General features: G+C 47.0%; 1 protein-coding gene across 2 annotated transcripts in view; it reads right to left on the reverse strand.

Moving 5' to 3' along the window:
- The window catches only part of LOC122562005 (caskin-2-like), a 278200-nt gene that overhangs the window by 144976 nt on the left and 109586 nt on the right, over nucleotides 1-23638 (reverse strand). The window contains exon 1 of one of the 2 annotated variants that reach the window (XM_043714381.1): nucleotides 3398-3863. The exons of the other annotated variant lie outside the window; for it this stretch is intronic. Coding sequence (XP_043570316.1) covers nucleotides 3398-3428 — 31 coding nt within the window. The 5' untranslated portion in view covers nucleotides 3429-3863. Of the gene's footprint in view, nucleotides 1-3397; nucleotides 3864-23638 lie in introns of those variants that run through there. 2 annotated transcript variants of the gene reach the window in all.

Below are 23638 nucleotides of genomic sequence, written 5' to 3' on the forward strand. Positions count from 1 at the left end.
CTGGAACTCAATTTCCTTCTTGCTCAAAGATTCCAATTCTTTTCTTTTTTTTAAAAGTACTAATTACCCTCTGGTGACCCATGGCCTTCGCCATTCTTTAACAGGGAATGTTGACAGGCTGTCTGAGCAGGAGATGTGAACCTGCTCACACACCAGCACTTTCCAGTATGCTCAGCATGGATGTAGTTTCGACACAGCATTCAGAAATATTAACACTGGGTGATCTTATACCTCCAGAGCTGTGCAGCAGCCTAACGCTGTAATATTGCTGCTGACCTGAAAGCCCAAACTCTGGGACACTTCCCTCGCCATCCACAGAAGCTGTTCAAATGTGAGATGGGAATGCTTCTGGACGCCTGACCTCCAACAGAGGAGCAAAGCAGCTGTTTAATAAAAATCAACTGAACACATTCTTACACACACTTAACAAGCAGAACTCTCGCCAAGTTATAAACACCCTGTGTCAGTCAATGGTTTCCTGTTTGGTTAAGCAGCATTCCACACAACACATCAGTCATCCTCTGTGTGTGCATGTGTGGTGTGTGTTGCGTGTGAGAGACGTGTGCATGCATGATGTATGTATGTGATGTGTGTGCACACTGTGTGTAAGTCTGATCTGAGTATGATATGTTTTTGTGACATGTGACAGACTTGCTGTGTGATGTGTGCACGCGCACATCTATACCTCCATGTCGGCTGTTCGAATGTATCTATTCCTAGTAGGTTTTTATGTCAGCATGTCTCCATAATCTGACGTACCCGTACTTAGACAGTAGCAGCCTTACCGTCCAGTCAGGAGGTTGTGGGCTCCGGTCCCACTCCCCCTTCTCATTAGGGAAATGTTTGAGAATAAAGCAGAAATCAGTCACAGGGAACATCACATCAGGGACCCATCTGCCCTCTCACATGGATGCCAAAGATCCCATGGCACTACTTGTAAGAAAAACGGCGAACTATCCCCAGTGATCTTGTCAATATTTATCCCCCAAGCAACATCACCAAACCAGATCCCACAACCTGGAGTATCTTATTGCACTTTGTGGGATCTTGCTATGTACAAATTAGAATTAGAATCCCTACGATGTGGTAACAGGCCATTTCACCCAACGGGTCCACAGTGACCCTCCAAAGAGTATCCCACCCAAACCTATACTATTCATCTACATTTCAACTAACTAATGCAACCAGCCTACAAATCCCTGAACACACAGGCAATTTAGCATGGCCAATTCACCTAACCTGCACATCTTCGGATTGTGGGAGGAAACCCACACAGACACGGGGAGAATGTGCAAGTTCCACACAGACAGTTGCCAGAGGCTGGAATAGAAGCTGGGTCCCTGGCACTGTCAGGCAGCAGTGCTAACCACTGAGCCATTGTGCCACCCTACAAAACAACCGTGTATACAACCTCATCATTAGTTGTACAGCACTTTGCAATGTCCTGAGGTCATCATCGCACTAGCTAAATGCAAATTCTTTTGGGTCTTTCCTGGAAGTATCAGGATAAAACCCTTGCCACACGCACCAGGAAACGGCCCTTATGCTGTTCCACCTGACTGAAGAGTTTAAAACGCTTACTCCTTTGATGAAACATTTGGTTGCAAGTGACAAAGGCTCCTCATGTGACTCAGTATCAACGTCTGTGATTAAACCTCTGTGTTGCACCTCAGGAAGTTTAAAATCACACACCAGGTTATAGTCATACAGGTTTATTTGTATGGAATATCCACAACCACCTGATGAAGGAGCAGCGCTCCAAAAGCTAGTGCTTCCAAATAAACCTATTGGACTATAACCTGGTGTTATGTGATTTTTAACTTTGTACACCCCAGTCCAACACCAGCGCCTCCAACTCAAGAAGTTTGCCACGTTAACTGCATTACAATAAATGTGAAATGTTGTTGGAAACAGTGGAAGGCCTTATGATTCTAGCATTGGGAGGTCAAGAATTATCGTGACAATTTGGGGAATCAAAGTTTGGAAAGACCTGGCAACTGGTAGGCAGGACAAGAAAGCCATCCCCACAAAACCAGTGGATTGTCAGGGAAATCCAACTGGGATGTGAACTGCTAGAAGACAATTCCAATAGTGCAGCAGTCCCTCTGACTATTGAGGGCAGGAGTCAGAGCACAGGAGGAAAAGGCTGGCCTTAACTTCATAGCTGAGCCCGGCTTAATACCCACAGGTGGACACTTTCCTGAGGGGCTTACCAGACTATGATCAGAAACTGCTTCTGTCAATATTCTCGCTCTGAGTGTGGCCAAGGTCTGACTGCAGCAGCTCCTACTGCCTTAAATCTGAGGGAGTGAAGGAACAAATGGTTAACAGTTGGGGGAATGAGTTGGAGGACACATGGTTAACAGGTGAGGAGTTGTGTGAGGCTGTTAATGAGTGGACACGGACACGGACTGGAGATAAAACCTGGAGCCATTGGGTACAGTGGTCATCGTGAGGCACTGGAACAAGTGGGTCACAGCACGTAACTTGGTTTGGAGTGATAGAGGGTTGATTGTGTGTGAAGTTTGGATCCAAGTGGCCAAGTCAAGTAGCCCAGAACAGGCCTTTCTGAGTTGTCTTTTGCCTAGGATGGGGGATTTGAAGAGTAGGGCGCACATTTTTCAGATGAGAGGAGAAAGATTTTAAAAAGACATGAGGGGTGAATTCTTTTACACACAGAGTGGTTCATGTGTGGAGTGAACTTCCAGAGGAAGTGGTGGATGTGGGTACATTTAAAAGACATTTGGATAGGTACATGAATAGGAAAGGTTGGGGGATATGGGCCAGGAGCAGGCAGGTGGGACTAGTTTAGTTAGGGATAGTGAACTAGTCGGACCAAAGGTGCTGTTCCCATGTTGGATAACTCTACGACTTCCCAGAAGTATGGAACTTTCAAGGATCTTGTCACTCACTTGTTACAGTTACCTACCACAGGTCACTCAGCACGAGAATATTGACAGAGGCAGTTTCTGATCATAGTCTGGTAAGCCCCTCAGGAAAGTTGAGATCAGAGTGGTGCTGGAAAAGCACAGGTCAGGCAGCATCCGAGGAGCAGGAAAATCGACGTTTCGGGCAAAAGCCCTTCATCATGATCTAAATTCTGGTTTCCAGCATCTGCAGTCCTCACTTTTGCCCTCAGGAAAGTGTCCACCTGTGGGTATTAAGTCGGGCCGAGCTATGAAGTTAAGGCCAGCCTTTTTCCCCTGTGCTCCCACTCCTGCCCTCAATAGTCACAACAAGCCACAGGCACTGGGCAACACTGGCATCAGCGACGAATCAGAGCTTCTGTAATGGGGGTGAGGAGTACTCTGTGTAGGAGGAATATGAGTGAAGATTTGACAGAGACAACGGATGTTATCTACCATGTTGGGGGGGTCAAGGGTGAAGACACACCAACCTGTCTGAGTGCAGGAACTTGTCTGGCCCATCCTGGAGGATCCAAGCGGCTTGTTCCACACTCAGTTCTGATCACATTGGCTGCACCGAGCTCTCTCTCCCTCCCGACAGTGGTCCTGGAGCCGTCCTGCTCAGAGAGCTGCCTGCTTGGGTGACCCTTATCCTCCTCTGGTGGCTCTCTCAGCCCCCAGCCCACCTTTCCTCTGCCCCCAAGGGGCCGCAACTGCCTTCCTATCCCCCCCCTTCTCGCTCCTCCCTCTCCCTGTGTGTGAGCCCAGTGCCTGCTCACGGGGAATTTGAAAAGGGGAAGCTGGCTTTGCTGGAACAAGTAAAATCAGAAGCCAGTCACGCTCGGACGTGCTGTCGGAATTTCACTTTTCCTCCCTCTTCATTTCGGCTCCAGAGAGGGAGAGAGAGAGAGGAGGAAGGGTGAAAGGGAGAGAGAGAGAGACAGAGTGAAAGAGAGGGAGGAAGGGTGAAAGGGAGAGAGAGAGAGAGAGAGTGAAAGAGAGAGAGGAAGGGTGAAAGGGGGGGGAAAGAGAGAGAGAGAGAGAGAGAACTTGCTCCTTGCAACCTGACAGCTTCCCCGAACTTTCAGAAACTCCCTTCCCGCTTAAAAAACAAAACACACGCACACTGGCGTTCACAAAATAAAATCCAGGCGCTGTGTGCTCTACACAAAGGTTTAAAAGGTTTGACTCATTGGAGGAGGGTTAGGGTCGTTTGAGGGTTAGAAGAGGTTTTGAGATTTAGGAGGGTTCAGGGTCGTTTGAGGGGGTGTGATGAGGTTTTAAAGGTTTAGGAGGGTTTAGGTGATTTTGAGCGGGGTTTGAGAGTTAAGGAGGGTTTAACCCCCTGGAGTAAAAGCCACCTTTTTGACCCTGTCTTCCAGAGATGAATCCTTGGAGGGTGCCCCTGTGGGAACACTCCTATCTTCAGGTGGAGCAGTCCCCCTTCCCCCACCCCCTCCGGCTCTCTATCCTCACCCCCCACAACTCTCTGGCACACGGGAGAGCAGGTCAACACCACCTCGGTTTGGAGTCCGTGGAAAGGAACTGCACTTTCAAAGCGCCTGGCGCCTCCTCCTCCTACCTGCCGTGGAGTCTGGCTCAACGCTGCACTGTGACTCTCGGTAAGATCAATCTATTCAAATCAGCGCAGTTCCTCCTCCTCCCCCCGCTGGCAGATCACATCAATGAACAGTGTGTGTGAGAGGACTAATTAAACACTGCTCCAACACAACACTGTCAGATCCTGGTGAATCAAACTGAAAGGGAGGGAAAAGGACAGAGCTTCAAGAACAACTATCCTGTTCATTCAGTGGGGGAAGACTTGCACAGTGGTTGAGTAGATTAACAGGCTGGGCTCATCAGCACCCTTACACAGATGATACCTTTCCTTCACAATATTCTAGCCTTACACCCCGTGACAATCCCCCTGACACCCTACCATTACAATCCCCCCGACACCCCACCATTACAATCCCCCTACATCCCACCATTACAATCCCCCACACACATTACCATTACGATCCCCCTGACACCCCACCATTACAATCCCTCTACACCCTTCCATTACAATCCTCCCGACACCCCACCATTACAATCCCCTCTACACTGTCCCATTACAATCCTCTCCCCCATTACAATCACCTCTACACCCTCCCATTACAGTCCTCTCTCCCATTGCAATCCCTGTCTAAGTCCCTCGTTCGGCTACTCCAATTTCCGCATTACCTCCCATGCTACCCATCCATCTGCCTAGCCCCTGTTGACCATCACTTGGTGGTGGCCTATCTCCCACATCTTGCCCTGGCCCAGGTTACAGCCTGACCCCCAGCTGGGGCCCAGGAGGCACGTTGGTAAGAAAGCCTTCATGGTGCTAACTTTCTGGATAGCACAATCTGGGGGTGGAGGGGTGGTGGTGGGGCTGAATGGCCAGTGGGAATGTCATTGGTGTGTGTCTGGGGGGGTCATTCCAGTGATAAGCCTCCTACACACAGAGTGCCCCCCACCCTCGTCCTTTATGGATTGATTTCAGGGTGAGGGTTTGGATGATGGGGGTCTGCAGGTCATTGCAGAGATAGGGCTGAGTTGGAACAAGGTGCATTGGTCGTAATTTGAAAGAGGGAGGCAAGATAATTTTAAAAACGCACACACCGTGGCTGGAGGATATTGACAGATGAAGTCAGAATAAATTAATCAGCAGGAACAAATAAGGAACTTAGACTTCTGACATGCCTGTCTGGAGATTTGAAATGGACTTATAAAAGGGGATTGAGTTAATACATTTTTTTGAGAAGCGGTGTAAAGAGAGTGCTAAAATATCAAAGGAAAACCAATCCCATTCTAACGATATATCCATACTCATTAAACACCAGGAGGATGATCCTACAATCAGGGAACGGGATAGGAACTGGGCAGCTGGGACATTGTAATGAGAGGAACACCTCCTGACTGATGTTGGTTCCCTTTCCTGTCTGAAGCACAAAGCAGTGACTATCACACCTTTTGTACCACCCAAGCTAAAATCACGTACTTTAATATAGAAACATGAAATAGCAGCAGTAGTAGACCATTCGGCCCTTTAAGCCTGCCTCACTATTCAATATGACCATCCAACACACATTCCTGAACCCACTTTGTCCCCATGCCCTTTGACCTGTCTAGCCTAATAACTATATCGAACACCTTCTTGTTTTGGCCTCAACTGCTTTCTGTGATAGATAATTCCATCTTGGTGAAAACATTTCTCCTCATCTCAGTTCCTTACACTGTGATTCCCTGGTTCCAGTCTCCCCAGCCATCAGGAACATCCTGAATTTATCATATCTAGTTCTGTTGGAATTTTATAGATACCTACAAGAGTTTTCAAAACTTCAGAGAATAAATTCCAAATTGATCTAGTCCTGCTTCACACATCAGTCATACCATCCTGAGAATCAGTCCAGTAAACCATTGTTGCACTCCCTCCATGGTCAGAACATCCTTCCTCAGGTAAGGAGACTGAACCTGCTCTCACCAAGGCTTTGTACAATTTCAGTAAGACATCTCTGCTAAACACAAGCCTAGCGTTCAAACCGTACAGTGTGAAATCTGAAGCCAGAAGGAGAGCTTGAACATTGGCATTCTCTCAATTGCAGAGTTTCCTGCCTTCAGGTTATCATCAATCATATCCAATTTTCTACATGCTACAACTTCTGTAAACACACTAAAGCCAGTCCCTCCCCAGGGAATTTGGACTGAAAGAGGGCTTTGATTGGCATAGTGGCCTTATGGATGTTTTCAATAATTTCAAATTTCTATGACCCTAACTCCCAGTGCAACACAAACCCTCAGAATATACAGCGTGCCCTCCCGATGCCCCTCTCCTTCAACTTCCCTTCACTGTTCTGGTGATTGTACTAAGACCACAGTTAAGTTCCCTTGGAGCCATGTACGCAAGCCCCCTGCCTGTGGTGGTGTTGTTATTCAGCTCGGGAAACAGGAGAGCCTCCATCAACTCCTTGTGACACAGATGGTGAGAACAGAGGAGGAGAAGGGTCACCCAGACAGGCAGCTCCCTCCCTCGGTCAGGTCCAGGTGCTGCTATTTGGCACCACCTCCCCCGCTCCAGCCGAATGGGTGTGTAAGTCAGACCCACCCACATTGTAGAATCATTACAACACAGGAAGAGGCCATTCAGCCTATCCTGCCTGCACCAGCTCTCCACATGAGCAATTCACCCATTTGCAAATCCCCAACCTTCTCCCAATGACCCCACGCATTCTTCCTTTTCAGATAAGTTTAACTCCCTTATGGATGCTCTGACTGTACCTGCCTCCAACAGTCTTGGACAATTCACGATCCTAGCCACTCACTACGTGTAAAGATTTCCCCGAAAAAGTTGTTCTTTTTGCCTGTCATCTTAAATCTGTTGCCTGTAGTTGTCAATGGTTTCACCAGTAGGCTGGGTTTGTCCTTGTCTATACTGCTTAGAATCCTTGTCATTTCACCCTTAGCCTTTTATGCCATGTCACCTGTGAGCTTGAATCCCCTTGGTCGCAAACCTTTTCCCTGACATTCCTGTCTGTTCCAATTCCCCCTCCCCACTTTTTGCTGCAATATAAAACCCACCTTCAGTTCCAAAATTGATTCACGCCAGACTCAAAATATTAACTCTGCTTCCCTCTCTACAATGCTGCCAGATCTGCTGAGTTTCTCAAGCATTTTCTGTTTCTTTTTAAAATTTCAGATTTTCAGCGACTGCAGTATTTTGTTTTGGCGAACGTGCTTTTGAATACCTCAATCAATGCTCCTGTCTCTCCAAAAACAGTCCTCACTTCCCCAAAGTTCTTCACCCCTGCACCCATCCACATCAATCCTATGTGCGTCTTTGATCTCACCAGGGCAATGACAAACAAGCAAGGGCCAGGAGTGAAGCTCAGGAGCAGAAGTGTACTGATATCAGGAACATTATTAAACAACTCCTTATCAGAGGGTGATCTTTGAACACCTTAAATCAGCAACACTGCTGCAGCTACATGCTTCATTTAAAGTTGATCAGGAACTTCAGTCGTGAAGATGGTTTAGAGAAGGTGGGATTTTGGAGAGTCCTGACAGGAGATTTAATCAAGGTATTCAGAATCACAAAGGTCTGATCAGAATGGGTAAAATAGATAGCATGAAATTCATAAGCCTCCAGAGACAGTAATGTACAAGCCAATCATAACCACTATTATTCCCACAAGACTCCTGAATCATCATCTACTACTGTTCCTCCAATAGCTCACTCAACCCAGTTCTTCATCCAACTCTCACACTCCCCACTCCACCTCTATTCCACACACTCCATAATCCCTCCAACCAGACAGGCTACCTACTCCCTCCATCCATCCACACTCCTTATTCCCTCCATCCATACTCCAGACTCTCCTCTGCATGCCGTCTCCCCCTCCTCTCTACCTCTCCCCTCCCCTCTCCAAGCCCCCTCCCCTCCCCATGCCATCCCGCTATTTTGACCCTGGTGTTGCAAACTGCCAGTTTTCACCACATGACACATTATTTTAGCCATTAACGAAGCAGTACTAAGGCAGTAAAATGGATAAAACTAAAATAAAAACACACAGATGTCTTCTTCTCTCTTAGCATTTCACCAACCAATGTTGCGAAGGGTTAAAGTTCACAGCATACAGCTGCCGAACGTGAAGATGACATGAACTACGACTCCCATCTTTATGAATCAGTGATGGGCCATTCCCACACGGTGGGTAGTGCTGAGTAATAGCGGTGTACTGCTCGATGGATAAATCCTCCTGCAGAATCAGCAGCTCCTCTTTCACAACAAGCTCCTTCACATCATCTACTTCAGCAACTTGCCAAGTCTGCTCCGCCAGCACCTTCCAAACAAGAGACCCCTCCATATCAGCCATTCTGCCCATCAGTCTGCTTGGCCATTCGACAGGATCGTGGCTGAGTTGATAATCCTTAGTGCCACCTTTCTGCCTTATTCCATTCCCGATTAAAAGTCTGTCTCTCTCAGTCATGATCTACCGTCGACAGCCCTCTGCAGTAAAGAATTCCTCAGATTCTCCGACTTCCAAGGGAAGAAATTCCTCCCCATCTTTGTCTCTAAGGGCAACCCCTAATTCTGACAGTATGCCCTCTGTACGCATGCCAACGGCAACAGCTGTAAGTTCCCCTCAGAGCCACACTCCTTCCTGACTGTGGACCACCTTCAGTGGCTCCATTGCAACCTCACCATTAAAGGTAGGAGGTGTCTCAACTCAGTCCCAGCAGTGATATTTGAAAGAAAGCTTATTCCCCTGGTATCATCTCCCAGTGCAAATGAAAATAGCTATTGACATCTTCTCTGCATCCATTTGAGTTTTAATGAGGGGCTGGATAGGCTGGGACTTTTTCCCCTGGAGCGTAGGAGACTGAGGTGTGACTCTATAGAGATCTATAAAATCATGAGAGGCATACCTAAGGTAGATAGCCCAGGATCAGAGAGTCTAAAACTAGGTGAGAGGGGAAAGAGTCAAAAGAGTGACAATCTTTTCACACAGAGGGAGATGAGTGTCTGGAACATGCTGCCAGAGGTAGTGGTGGAAGCGAGTATAATTTCATCATTCAAGAAACATTTGGACAGGTACATGGATGGGTTAGGTATGGAGGGATATGGACCAAATGCAGGCAAATGGGGCTAGTTTAAATTGTGAAAACTGGACTGCATGGGCAAGTTGGGTCAAAGGGCCTGTTTCCATGCTGTAGACCTCTATGACTCTATCTGCTAACCCTGTTCCTGGTGTGTGGGTCAATATTAACTCTCCTAACTTCTGACATTGCGAGGGGATAGAGTCTCTGTCTCTGGCAGGGCGGCAGCTCTGTAGATTTAATAATAAAGCAGTATTTGTCCCTTTCACTGCACGTGTCATGTCATCTTTCTGAACTCATCTCCAGGAGGTCAGCAAGGCACTGGAGATGGTTAAAGATAGAGACCTACAGGAAAAAGCCACCTCAGCCCAGCCCCCTCCCAGGGACTGTGGTCTGCTAGCCCCTCCCACTGTGTTGGAAGGGCATGGCTGGAATGTATCCTGCAGCCCGTGCCAAGATTCCTGACATTTCTCCTGAGAGTCGGGTGCAGAGTTTCAGTCGGAGTATGGAATTCTTTGAGGCCTTTGCACATCACAGACCACACCCCACTCCATCAGTCACGCCAGCTTTCACCACACTGAAAAACAAACAGCTTTCTGAAAAGCAACAAAAAGAAAAGGCAGCAACCCGCACATCTCCCCCTTCCCACCCTGTGCTCTCAGTGAAAGATCTGTCAATGCAGTGGACTTAATAAAGAAAGCATTGCTGGGTCTGACAACTGGGAACGGGGGGGTGTCACCAAAGGACATTAATGCCAATCCAGCTCCTCACAGAGAAAAGGCACACAAAGCAGGTGGGCTTACACTATTCAGCATCCCTGCAAATGGTTAACCCCACAAAATCTAATCCCACATATCTAACCCATTTCCCCTCGTTCTTTATCTCCAGTTGCCCGCTATCATCTATTGAACTTGTCCTGAAGTGGCAAAATGGTTTCTGTTGCTATTTGAGTGTATTTGAGGCCACTCTTCACACGGACTCCTACATTGACATCTTGTCTCCATGACCCGTCAGCCATTGGGGCCAGTCTGTTTGTAGCTACCCAGTCATCTCCCTTCGAGATAGTCAGTACCTCGGCTCAATCACCACTGAATCCCCAAGAACTACTTTGGTATTTTTTTAATATTGATTTCCTCACTCCAGCTAAGATCTTGGTGAATCTGTGCTGGGATCATGCTGCCTCAATGGCCTTACTGATAATGAAGACCATAATCATAAGGACAAAAGATGTGGGAACAGAAGAAGGCCATTCAGCCCATCAAGTCTGCTCCACTATTCAGTGACTGATCTGATAATCCTCCACTCCACTTTCTTGCTTTTCCCCCCACAACTCTTGATTCCCTTACTGATTCAAAATCTGTCTATCTCAGCCTTGAATAAATGTAATGAACCAGTCTCGACAGTCCTCTGCACTAAAGAATTCCATAGATTCACCGTCAACTTGGGGGAAAATATTCCTCCTCATCTCGGTCTTAAATGTGTGACTCCTTTGAAATAACTCCAGAGAGGCTGGTATCCCATCATCTAGTCACCCTTTATTTACGTGTGGTGAGTTGTTGACACTGACCCAGCTCTCAGAATGAGCAGAACCTCTGACCCTCCTCTTTATAGGTTTTTGATTCGTAAGTGAAATAATTCCACAAGAGGCCGGTATCCCATCACCATTTCACACTTGTTCAGGACTGGACACTGGTTTGGCTTCCTCGGAGCCACTCTCAGAGTGAGCAGAACCTCTGACTCTCCTGTCCCTGAATGGACGAGACTAACAGCCCCAATCAGGGAACTCATATTCTGAGAGGTCCATCTGACTGACCTCATTACAATCACCACACCCTTATTCTGAGATGGTGCCCTCCCGTCACAAGGGGAAACAACCTCTCCACATCTACCCTGTCCAATCCCCCTCAAAATATTCTATACTCCAGCATGTACCCTCAAAAAGACTCTTTAGCAGACATGCATGTACTTCGCACCCAATGGAGGAGATACAGGCAGTGTACAAACCTGCCAGTACATTAACAAGACTGCTGCCTGCAGTGCATTACTAAAGTCAGGGAGTTGGGGGGGGGAGTCAGATTCATGCAGGAATAGCATCAATTAATGCTAGCCGACACTTAAAGTCAGCATCTACATTCTAAAGGGGAGTTCATACCAACTGCAGCAGCTTCTGGAAGACAATGGCCGAGGCAAGCTGGGCCGAAAGAAACCAGGACAATAGAGCACAAGTCAAGGGAGAGGGCTCCTGGATTCTCAGCTGCAGGCCTCAAGCAAGCAGTCCGTACAACCATCCGTCATGAAGGTAGAGGGAGCAAATAGCTGATGTCCAGAGTATGGCCCTCAGCGCCAGAACACACTCAATGACCTTATACAAACTGTCAAGGTCAGTGTATCTGAATGATTCCTGGGATCGGGTGAGGTGGTTAACTAACGAGGAAAGGTTTGGGCCTCCATCAGAGTTTATAAGAATTTAAAGGAGTTTTGAAAGAGGATGGAGAGGAAAGTAGAGTTGAGTCCATAGTCTATCCTATCAAATGGAGCAGCAGGCCAGAGAGGCTGAATGTCCTCCTCCTGCTGCTAAGGTGTATGTATCTATCACTCCTCATGTGCATCATAGAATGTCATCTCACATGAGGTGCCCCAAAAATCTCACACAATGCTCCACACCCCGGTTATTACTCATCCACCTACAATCTTAAACATTCAGGACACATGCCAAACGCTCCTCATCATTCCCGCTGCTCCAAACCGCACCCCCACATCTCACATTTTCAACATGCTGCTCCTCAATTATAATGGTGACATCACCCAGAACATGTTTATTTCCCCCTCTATTGCGGGATGAGGCTGTCTGTTAACCAGGAGACAACAGCAGTGTTATTGGTCTGGCTCAGGGTGTGGTAATAGCATCACTGAGGCCACTCAGGACAATGGTATGTTCCTGCCCCCTGCACCTTCTCAGGTCCACCCTCATCCCACAACCTGGTGTGGTGTGGCAATGGAATTGCACTTGTTTTGTCTTCCACCCAATGATCTTTCAGCCTCAGAATAAAGGGATGCCAATTTAAGACTGAGATGAGGAGGAATTTCTTCTCTCAGAGTCTTTGGAACTCGCTGCCTCAGAAAGTTGCGAAGCCAGAGGCTTTGTGTCTATTTAAGACTGAGATGGTTGGATCCTTGGGTCGGGGAATCGAGGGTTATGGGGAAAGGGCAGGAAAGTGGACATTAGGAATATCAGATCAGCCATGAGCTAATTGAATGGCAGAGCAGACTTGATGGGCTGAATGGCCTATTCCTACTTCTAAGTCATAGATTCATAAAGGTGGACAGCGCTGAAACAGACCCTTCAGTCCAACCCGTCCATGCCGACCAGATATCCCAGCCCAGTCTGGTCCCACCTGCCAGCATCCGGCCCTTATCCCTCCAAACCCTTCCTATTCAATATATCCATCCAGATGCCTTTTAAATGTTGCAATTGTACCAGCCTCCACCACATCCTCTGGCAGCTCATTCCATACACGTACCACCCTCTGTGTGAGAAAGTTGTCCCTTAGGTCATTTTTATATCTTTCCCTTCACCTTAGACCAGCGCCCACTTGATTTTGACTCCCCAACCCTGGGGAAAAACTTTGGCTATTGATCCTATTCATGTCTCCCATGATTTTATAAACCTCGAGATAAGGTCACCCCTCAGCCTCCGATGCTCCAGGAAAATAGCCCCAATCTGTTCAGCCTCTCCCTATAGTTCAAACCCTCCAACCTTGGTAACATCCTTGAAAATCTTTACTGAACTCTTTCAAGTTTCACAACATCCTTCTTATAGCAGGGCGACCAGAATTGACTGCAGTATTTCAAAAGTAGAGGACCCAGCACCGATCCTTGTGGCACTCCACTGGTCACAGGCCTTCAGTCTGAAAAACAACCCTCCACCACCACCCTCTGTCTTCTACCTTTGAGCCAGTTCTGTATCCAAATGGCTAGTTCTCCCTTTATTCCATGAGATCTAACCTTACTAATCAGTCTTCCACGGGGAAGCTTGTCGAACGCCTTACTGAAGTCCATATAGATCACATCTACCGCTCTGCCCTCATCAATCTTCTTTGTTACTTCTTCAAAAACCTCAATCAAGTTTGTGAGACATGATTTCCCATGCACAAAGCCATGATGACTATCCCTAATCAGTCCTTGCCTTTCCAAATACATGGATGGAAATGTGTTGCTGGAAAAACGCAGCAGGTCAGGCAGCATCTAGGGAACAGGAGAATCGATGTTTCGGGCATTAGCCCTTCTTCAGGAATGAGGAAAGTTGGTCCAGCAGGCTAAGATAAAAGATAGGGAGGAGGGACTTGGGGGAGGGGCGTCGGAAATGTGATAGGTGGAAAGAGGTCAAATTAGCCCTTCTTCAGGAATGAGGAAAGTTGGTCCAGCAGGCTAAGATAAAAGATAGGGAGGAGGGACTTGGGGGAGGGGCGTCGGAAATGTGATAGGTGGAAAGAGGTCAAGGTGAGGGTGATAGGTCAGATTCTCACCTTGACCTCTTTCCACCTAACACATTTCCGACGCCCCTCCCCCAAGTCCCTCCTCCCTATCTTTTATCTTAGCCTGCTGGACCAACTCTCCCCATTCCTGAAGAAGGGCTAATGCCCGAAACGTCGATTCTCCCGTTCCCTAGATGCTGCCTGACCTGCTGCGCTTCTCCAGCAACACATTTCCATCTCCGCTGTAGTCTGGTCACTTAATCTAATGTGAATTTCTCTCTCTGAGCCCAATGTAGAGAAGGACTGTGTGAATCACTGAGTTCAGTGTGGCGCAGTTTGGTGTGAATCTCTGTCTGGTCCCAGTGTGGATTGGGCATGTGTGAATCTTTCTCTGAGCCCAGTTTGGAGCAGCCTGGTGTGAATCTGTTGTTCCAGTGTAAAACAGGCTGGTGTGAACCTCATGCTCATTGCTATGTGTCTCTTTGCAGTGGTCTGTTTCCTCGACTGCTGGGTGATGTGATTTCCTTATGGCTTTGTAACATGTTGGCCTATCTCATCAACACTTATGCACTGGAGCCCCCCAGTCAGGTAGGTTATAAAATTCTAACGCACCTCTCAGCAGGTCAGCGTTTCCCTGAGGTAGGATGTGTGAAAGAGGAGGGATTGGAATTGGATGGAGGAGGGGTGAGGATATTTGAGGCAGGGTGAGTCGGTAACAGGGCATACTTGATGGGGTAAGGGGGTTATTTAGGGTGGAGACTATGATCCTACTGGGTGCGAAGAAAGTGCATGAAGCTCCTGAGCCAAATATATTAAAACCCCTTTAAAGTTTCCAGTTATTGTGGACAGGAGCATGTTAAAAACTGAGTCCTGCTCCTGGTCATTGGTTTTGCTGGTGCATTTCCTCACCATCTGAGGAGGGGGTGGTGGGCTTGGTGTGTTGCGATTCCTCGCTGGCCAATGTTTAGGAGGAAGTGCAAGGGAGGTGCTTATGGGCGGATGGTACAGTACCCCAGCAAGAGGTCATAGAGGGTGTATGGGTGCACTGAAGATGACATAATCCAGGGGGTTTGTTTGACTGGTGAACTGAGCCTCTGCTCTCCAGCTTCATGGTTAAACATTAGCAACTTCCCTCTCCACACAAACCCGTGGTCAATGAAACGTCCCACCTCATCCCAGTAATTGCGGCTGGTCAATAATGCACCCTTCTACTTACTGCAACTTCCACCTAGAAAATGATTTCACCCTATAATTGGTAGCTCTTTTTCTGAGAATCGAAGAAAAATCTAAATAATTACAAATTATGAAGAAGACCTGTGGATCCTTGGAAATCTCCGTTCTAAACAGTAAGTAATAGAAGCAGCTCTGCTTGACGCCCCTTGATTACTTAGAACCAACAGGGAGGGAGGGGAGAGTAGACAGTGGTGGCTGGCAGCTGGGAGAACCAAATTGTTTCGGCCCAGAGGAGGAGGTACAGGCCATCATGTCTGCAGTATCTCTCCAAACGAGCGATTAAATTTTGTGCCATTCTCCTGTCTTATCCCTATAACCCAACATGGAACAGTACAGGCCCTTCGGCCCTCGATATTGTGCTGACTTGCGGAACCAATTTGAAGCCCATCTGACCTACACTATTCCATTCTTGTCCATGTGCATATTCAAAGGCCATTTAAATGCCCTTAAAGTTGGCACGTCTACTACTGTTGCACGCAGTGCGTTCCACGTCCCTACTACTGAGTAAAGAAACTATGTCTGACATCTGTCCTATATATAACAGCCCACAATTTAAAGCAATGTCACCATCCGAGGTAAAATGCTCTCACTGTCCACCCTATCTAACACTGTGATTTATCTTACATGTTTCAATTAAGGCACCTCTCAACCTTCTCAACAGCTTCGAGTCCCTCAGCCATTCCTCGTGAGACCTTCTCTCATACCAGGCAACATCCTGGTAAATCTCCATGAACCCTTTCCAAAGCTTCCACATTCTTTCTATAATACAGTGACCAGAACTGTACACAATATTCCAAGTGGGGCCGTACCAGAGTTTTGTACAGCTGCAGCATGCCCTCGTGGATCCGAAACTCAATCCCTCTACCAATAAAAGCAAACGCATTGTATGCCTTCTTAACAAACCTATCAACCTGGGTGGCATCTTTCAGGGATCTATGTACATGGACACCGAGATCTCTCTGCTTATCTACACTATCAAGAATCTTACCATTAGACCAGTACTCTGCATTCCTGTTACTCCTTCGAAAATGAGTCACCTCACACTTTTCAACATTAAACTCCATTTGCCACCTGTCAGGCCAGCTCTGCAGTTTATCTATGTCTCTCTGTAGCCTGCAACATCCTTTGTCACTACCCTCATCTTAGTGTCATCCGCAAATTTACCAACCTATCTTTCTCTGCCCTCATCCAGGTCATTTATATAAAAAATGATAAACACCAATGGACCCAAAACAGATCCTTGTGGTAAACCACTCCAGGGTGAATATTTTAAATCAGACACCACCTTCTATCTTCTTTCAGCTAGCCAATTTTTGATCCAAACTGCTAAATCATCCTCAATCCCATGCCTTTGTATTTCCTGCAATAGCCTATCGTGAGGAAACTTACAGTGTGGAAACAGGCCCTTCGGCCCAACAAGTCCACACCGACCCGCCGAAGCGCAACCCACCCATACCCCTACATTTACCCCTTTAACCTAACACTATGGGCAATTTAGCATGGCCAATTCACCTGACCCGCACATCTTTTGGACTGTGGGAGGAAACCGGAGCACCCGGAGGAAACCCACGCAGACACGGGGAGAGTGTGCAAACTCCACACAGTCAGTCGCCTGAGTCGGGAATTGAACCCGGGTCTCTGGCGCTGTGAGGCAGCAGTGCTAACCACTGTGCCACCGTGCCGCCCACTACACCAGCTCCTCAGCCAAGCATTCATCTGCTCCATCCTCCTATTCCTGCCCTCACCAGCTCATAGCACTGGGAGTAATCCAGATATTACTACCCTTGAGGACCTCCTTTTTAAATTTCTGCCTAACTCTCTGTAATCTCCCTTCAGAATCTCAACTTTTTCCCTTCCTATATCGTTGGTTCCAATGTGGATAATGACGTCCTGCTAGCCCCTCTCCCCCGTGAGAACATTCTGCACCCTCTCTGAGACATCCTTGATCCTGGCACCAGGGAAACAACACACCATTCTGCTTTTGCTCTGCTGGCCACAGAAACGTCTATCTCTTCCTCGGACTACAGAATCCCCTAACACAATTGATCTCTTGGAAGCCGACATACCCCTCGTTGTATTAGAGCCAGTCTCAATACCAGAAACTTGGCTGTTCGTGCTACGTTCCCCTGAGAATCCATCACCCCCTACATTTTCCAAAACAGCATACCTGTTTGAAATGGGTATATCCACAAAAGATTCCTGCCCTAGGTGCCTACCGCTCTTACCTTCCTGGAGCTAACCCATCTATGTGACTGTATCTGAGACTTTCCCCTCTTCCTATAACTGCCATCCATCACATACTGTTGCTGTTGCAAATTCCTCATCGCTTCTATCTGTCTCTCCAACCGATCCACTCGATCTGATAAGACTCGCATCCAATAGCATTTATGGCAGATATAATCCGCAGTAACCCTGCAGCACGGTGGCACAGTGGTTAGCACTGCTGCCTCACAGCGCCAGAGACCCGGGTTCAATTCCCGCCTCAGGCCACTGACTGTGTGGAGTTTGCACGTTCTCCCCGTGTCTGCGTGGGTTTCCTCCGGGTGCTCCGGTTTCCTCCCGCAGTCCAAAGATGTGCAGGTCAGGTGAATTGGCTATGCTAAATTGCCCGTAGTGTTAGGTAAGGGGTAAATGTAGGGGTATGGGTGGGTTGCGCTTCGGCGGGTCGGTGTGGACTTGTTGGGCCGAAGGGCCTGTTTCCACACTGTAAGTAATCTAATCTAATCTAAACTTTCTTTAAACTCCCACATCTGACAAGAAGTACATATCACTGCAAAGGCCATTTTTGCTCCTTCACAATCTACAGATCCAGAAAATAACACCGTCTTATTCCCTGCTGATAACTAGCAGCCCCTTCACCAACTACTGACACAGCACTGAGAGAGGCAAAGATAATTGGACAGCACAACAATCGCAGGGCAATGCATACTTGGATTATTGGAAATGTGAGATCAATTTGGTGTGGGTTTCTTTTGTGCACAGCATATAATTTAAAGATGTCAACAAAGAATATTGTTGAAAACAGAAGAACAAAAATGCTGGTAAGTGTTGAGAGCAAGGGATTTACTCGGAGGGAGCTGGGTCTGACAGATGCCTCCTTCCCTCCCTCCCTTCCTTCCTTCCTCCTCCTCCTTTTCCTCACAGAGAAGGTCAAAGTTGCCCTGGCAATCATCATGCCCTTATGATTACACACCAGAGGTCTGACCCACCCAGAAACCCTACACACACACACACACACACACACACACACACAATCCGTGTAGTCTGTGCTCCAAAACCGATTAGGGAGGAAGTTTCCACCATTTCCTTCACCACCCAGCTCTGGGAACGTGGAATCTGGCTGCATTCTGGAGTGACTTTGTTCACCTTCACCTCTTGGCAGTCAATCCCATTTTCAATGATTATTTTCCAGGCTAACCTCTTTCCTATGTGACGTGCAGCTTTTAGTGTCAGGAACCCAAATCCCTCCGCTCTTTCACATCATCCTGGCTTTCAACAACAGGTTCAGAAAAGATTTAGAAGGATCTTGCCAGGGTTGGAGGGTTTGAGCTATGAGGAGAGGCTGAAGAGGCTGGGGCTGTTTTCCCTGGAGCGTCGGAGGCTGAGGGGCGACCTTATAGAGTTTTATGAAATCATGAAATTTATACAATAATGACAAAATTATCTTAGATAGGGTGAATAGTCAAGATCTTTTCCCCAGGGTAAGGGAGTCCAAAACTAGAGGCATTGGTTTAGGGTGAGAGGGGAAAGAGTTAAAAGGGACCAAAATGGGCAACTTTTTCACCCAGAGGGTGGTGCATGTATGGAATGACTTGCCAGAGGAAGTGGTGGAGGCTGGTACAATTACAACATTTAAAAGGCATCTGGATGGGTATATGAATAGGAAGGATTTAGAGGGATACTAGCCAAATGCTGGCAAATTGGACTAGATTAATTTAGGATATCTGGTAGGCATGGATAAGTTGGACCGGGGTTGGGGGGGGTGGGGGGAGGGGTCTGTTTCCGTGCTGTACAACTCTATAACTCTGTCTCCCCATTCTCATAGAGGTTTCTGAACATTGGTGTTCCATGCACGAACAGGTTCAGGAACAGCTTCTTCCTGGTCATTATTAGAATGGACTCTCTAACCTCCAATAATGCTGATTTTGTGAACGTTGATTTCTCTTGTACGCCCCGTGCAATGTAACCTGTATGCCTCTGTCTAAACCTTTTGTTCTGTACATCCTTGCTCACTATGATCTGCCTGTACTTCTTGTAAACAAAACTTTTCACTGTACTTCGGCACACATGACAATCAATCAATCAATTCCCTCCAATACACTCGAGTCACCATTTTCCATATATCGGCAGATTTATTAGAATCATAGAATCCTTACGTACTTCGGCACACATGACAATCAATCAATTCCCTCCAATACACTCGAGTCACCATTTACCATATATCGGCAGAGCCTTAGAATCATAGAATCCTTACAGCATGGAAGGAGGCTATTTGGCCCATCAAGTCCACACTGACCCTCCGAACAGCACCCCACCCAGACACCCTCCCCCATCTTACTCTAAACCATTCTTTCAAAATTTTTCACTCTTCCAATGACACGTCTAAAGGTGTCAGAAAACCTCAACCTTGATGCCATTGAACTAGCGTGTTCCAATTTGTTTTTTTTTTGTTTGTTTTTGTCCTGCACACCCTTCAAACCCTGCCTCCACTCTACCTTAGCAGCAGGAGATCTTTCAGCTTTATTACCTGCTTCTGCCATGCAGTTATATCTGAGCTGATCTGCACCTCAACGTGACTCACCCTCAGTGGATGCCCACATCTGCCCACAGTACAGCCCACTCCACTCCACCTTCCCAAGTCAGAACAGGTGGATTTAAGGCTCCCCACCCCGTGACCTTAGTGTGGAATGCAGGCTGACTATCTCAGTGCAGTGGTGAGGGAGATGCAATGTTGGACCGCTGGAGGTACGTTCCAAATGGATGTGGTATTGAACTGAAGCCCCTGGGATGAATGGAAAAGATCCCAATGCACTCACCTATGGAAGAACTGGAAAGCTTTTCCATAAAATCCTACTCAATACTTAACCCTCAACCACCAATGAAACATCCTATCCTAGACCTTAGGCCTATACTCAGTTGAGTCTATGAGGGATGAGAGGAGATCCGTTTGTTAAAGGGGATTGACAAAGTGTACATAGAGCAGATGTTTATCCTTGTGGGGTTAGCTGGAACGAGAGATTATTGCTTTAGGATAAAGGGGTGGCAGATTTAAAACAGATGAGGAGGAATTACCTCTCTCAAAGGGTCATGAATCTGTGGAATTCACTCTCCCATTCGATGCCAGAACCACTGAATAAATTTAAAGAGGGGACAGACAGATTTTAAATGAGTAATGGGTTAAAGGATTTGGAGAGTGGGCAGGAAAGTGGAGTTGAGGCCACGATGAGATTAGTCATAATCGTAGTGAATGTTGGAGCAGGCTCAAGGGGCTGAGTGGACTACTCCTGCTCCTGGTACTTTGGTTCTTATCTCTCCTGTTTGTAGGTACCCGCTGTGTGTGAACTGGTCACTGCAACATAACAACCACTTTTCAAAAAGTAATTCGCCACCTGCAAAGTTCTCTGGGCTATCATCGAGTCACAAAAGGTACCACATAAATGAACAAGGCACTATAATTTATTTCCTGTCCAACAAAAATTTAGTCAACCTCAGTAAACCTGGCAACCACAGCTTTTTATTTGGATGGTGGGGAAGAGAATTCCTAATTCTCAAATTTTAAATACAATTGAATTTACCATAAAATACAGGCTCTCCCTATGACAACAGGACAGTGTACCTGACACCTTGAGACGTCTTATTTGTATCAGATACCAAAGAAAAGTTCAGCCAGCTCTCAAAACAGCTAGAGGTTTTGGCAAGAACCTTTAATCCTTCCAATCTTTGGACTGTGTGTATGGAAATGACTGGGAGCGGCAGTGGCTTAGATATGGCCCTTTCATTGCAAAAACATAGAATGAAGGAACACTATTTACACATAAGAGATCTCCTGCTTATGGGGGAGAGAAAGAATGAGGAATGTTTTTCTCTCAGTGGGCAAAGGATGAACAGTCACCTCTCAGCACTCTACTGATCGCTACAAAGACTGCAGCAGCTACAGAGATGATACAGAACAATAGGTTGGGAAACTTTAACAAAACTACTCCGATTGTGTACAATTAATAGAATGTGGGGAAATTGCACTGCGACATACGCTACAGACTATTTAATGAACCAACGCAACAGTTTGCAAAGGAAGTTCAAGGTGAAGAAACAGCAGACAGCAAGGAATGAGGAAATCTGGGCTTTGGAATTTTCCTGCAGGATCATCAAACACTTTTAAGGCAGAGGTAGATAGAGACTGCTGACTAGCAAGAAGGTTAAAGGTTATCCAGAACAGACACGAATATGGAGTTGAGGTCAGATCAGCCATGACCTTTCTTTAATCTTTCACAGAATATGGACATCACTGGCACAGTCAACGTTGGTTGCCTATTTCCAATTGCCCTTGAACTGGGTAGCTTGCTCACCCACTGCAGAAGACAATTAAGAGTCAACCACATCGCTTTGGGTCTGGTGCTACTCATTGGCCACAGCAGATGTAGATAGCAGATTTCCAACAATTGCAGATGATAGTTTCATGGTCACAGTCACTAAGAGTAGTTTTTATTTTCTAGATTTATTGAACTCAATGTTGGTGTTGAAAACCATGTACCTAGGGCATTAGCCTGGACTTCTGGATCTCTATTCCAATGACATTACAACTGCTCACCATCCCCTCCCCCCACCCACACCATCCATCCTCATCTTACTGAATAGTGTAACAAATTAGAGGGGCCAAATGTCATACATGTTTATGTTCGTACCAACCCTGACTGATTGGTTGGAAGTCCCTTTGGTTGTGTTGGTATCCAAAATGAAATCAATTTGTGAGGGTCGCTCTTTGATCATCTGTGGTTGGGGGGGGAAATGGGAATTAGAATTACAACTCTGACATGTGTGATCCATGGTTTAAAGTTCCTCACTTCACAGCAAATGACACAGGTCACAGGTCACCTGCCGGCCCTTGACCTCAGGATTGGGTGTAATTAACAGTGGGGGGGGGGCATGGAGATGGGGAGGGGGACACCTGTCTGTCCCTTGAGCCCTGGATGATGCATGTGTGTGGTACCGCACCTTCCCCTTGACCTGAAGGGGTCAGAGTACAATGAGGTCACAGATGCCCTATGACCTGCTGGGTGGGGAGTCCTGACAAAGGGCCTCTGCCCACATTGTTAGGCTGTCCTTTCCCTTCACAGGGCAGGGACACATGTCAAGCTCTTTCTGTTTTCATTTCCGGCCTGACATAGAGTGATAGGGTTCAGGAATAGATTAAGACAAATGGTCTCTGCAGCTAACCTCAGAGCACAGCACACAGTCCATCATCATTGGCAACCCAGGTTGAACTATTTACCAGTGACAATCCTCCTTACTCAGACCAGCAATCCTCACCTATCGGCAACACAACCAACACTTCACAGTTACCCTCCTACGCCAGGCTAATAACTCTGGCACATTGCTGCAAGCTGCCAAGGTCTGGTCAAAGACATGGTCCAGCTCTTGGACTGACCTGTTGCCTTGCCAGTCTTTTGCAATCCCTCCCTTCCCCACCACCCAGGAGAAACAATGCCCATCAGCGAATCAGCTAATAGCTTGCTCATACATTATGGTGTGTCAAAATCAGAGAAAGCCCCTCCATTGAGAATTGTCACTGTCATGACCTCTAGGATATTAGGAGAGTGAGCGATTGGGAGCTCTCTTTTAAGTTAATACTGCATTAACTCCCCACACCCAATCACAGGACATCTCACAGGCTGCTTGATGAACCAAGTGAATGCACAATAATTTGTGGAGTAAGGAAAATCTCTGAGACGTGGGGTTTGATACAGATTATGTATAGGACATCAGCTCACATCCACCATGAGATTGCCAGAGAGAGTCAGCTGAGTAATCATGTGATTTTACATCACTTCCTAATGCTGCTGTAAATGATCTTCTTTAAGAGAATAACCCTTTACATTGCAAACGGGATGGTTGTATCTCCTCCAGGTATTCCTATCTCGTCCTCTCCTGACACCCAGCAGGGATGATGAGAAGCCGGGGTGATGATCTCTGTCTCCCTCCTGAACAACTTCTCAGGCTCGCTGGCCAAGGCAAAGCTAGCCTTCTCAATACCAGAGGGCCAGTATCTCAGGTGCTGCTTCCTACCACTGTAACCAGCTGGAAAAGCATAGCCAGTCAGGCAGCATCCGAGGAGCAAGAGAGTCAATGTTTTAAGCATGAGCTCTTCATCAGAAATGTGTGTTTGGGGGGGGGGGGGAACAT

Source organism: Chiloscyllium plagiosum, chromosome 24, assembly GCF_004010195.1.
Source record: "Chiloscyllium plagiosum isolate BGI_BamShark_2017 chromosome 24, ASM401019v2, whole genome shotgun sequence".
Lineage (NCBI taxonomy): Eukaryota > Metazoa > Chordata > Chondrichthyes > Orectolobiformes > Hemiscylliidae > Chiloscyllium > Chiloscyllium plagiosum.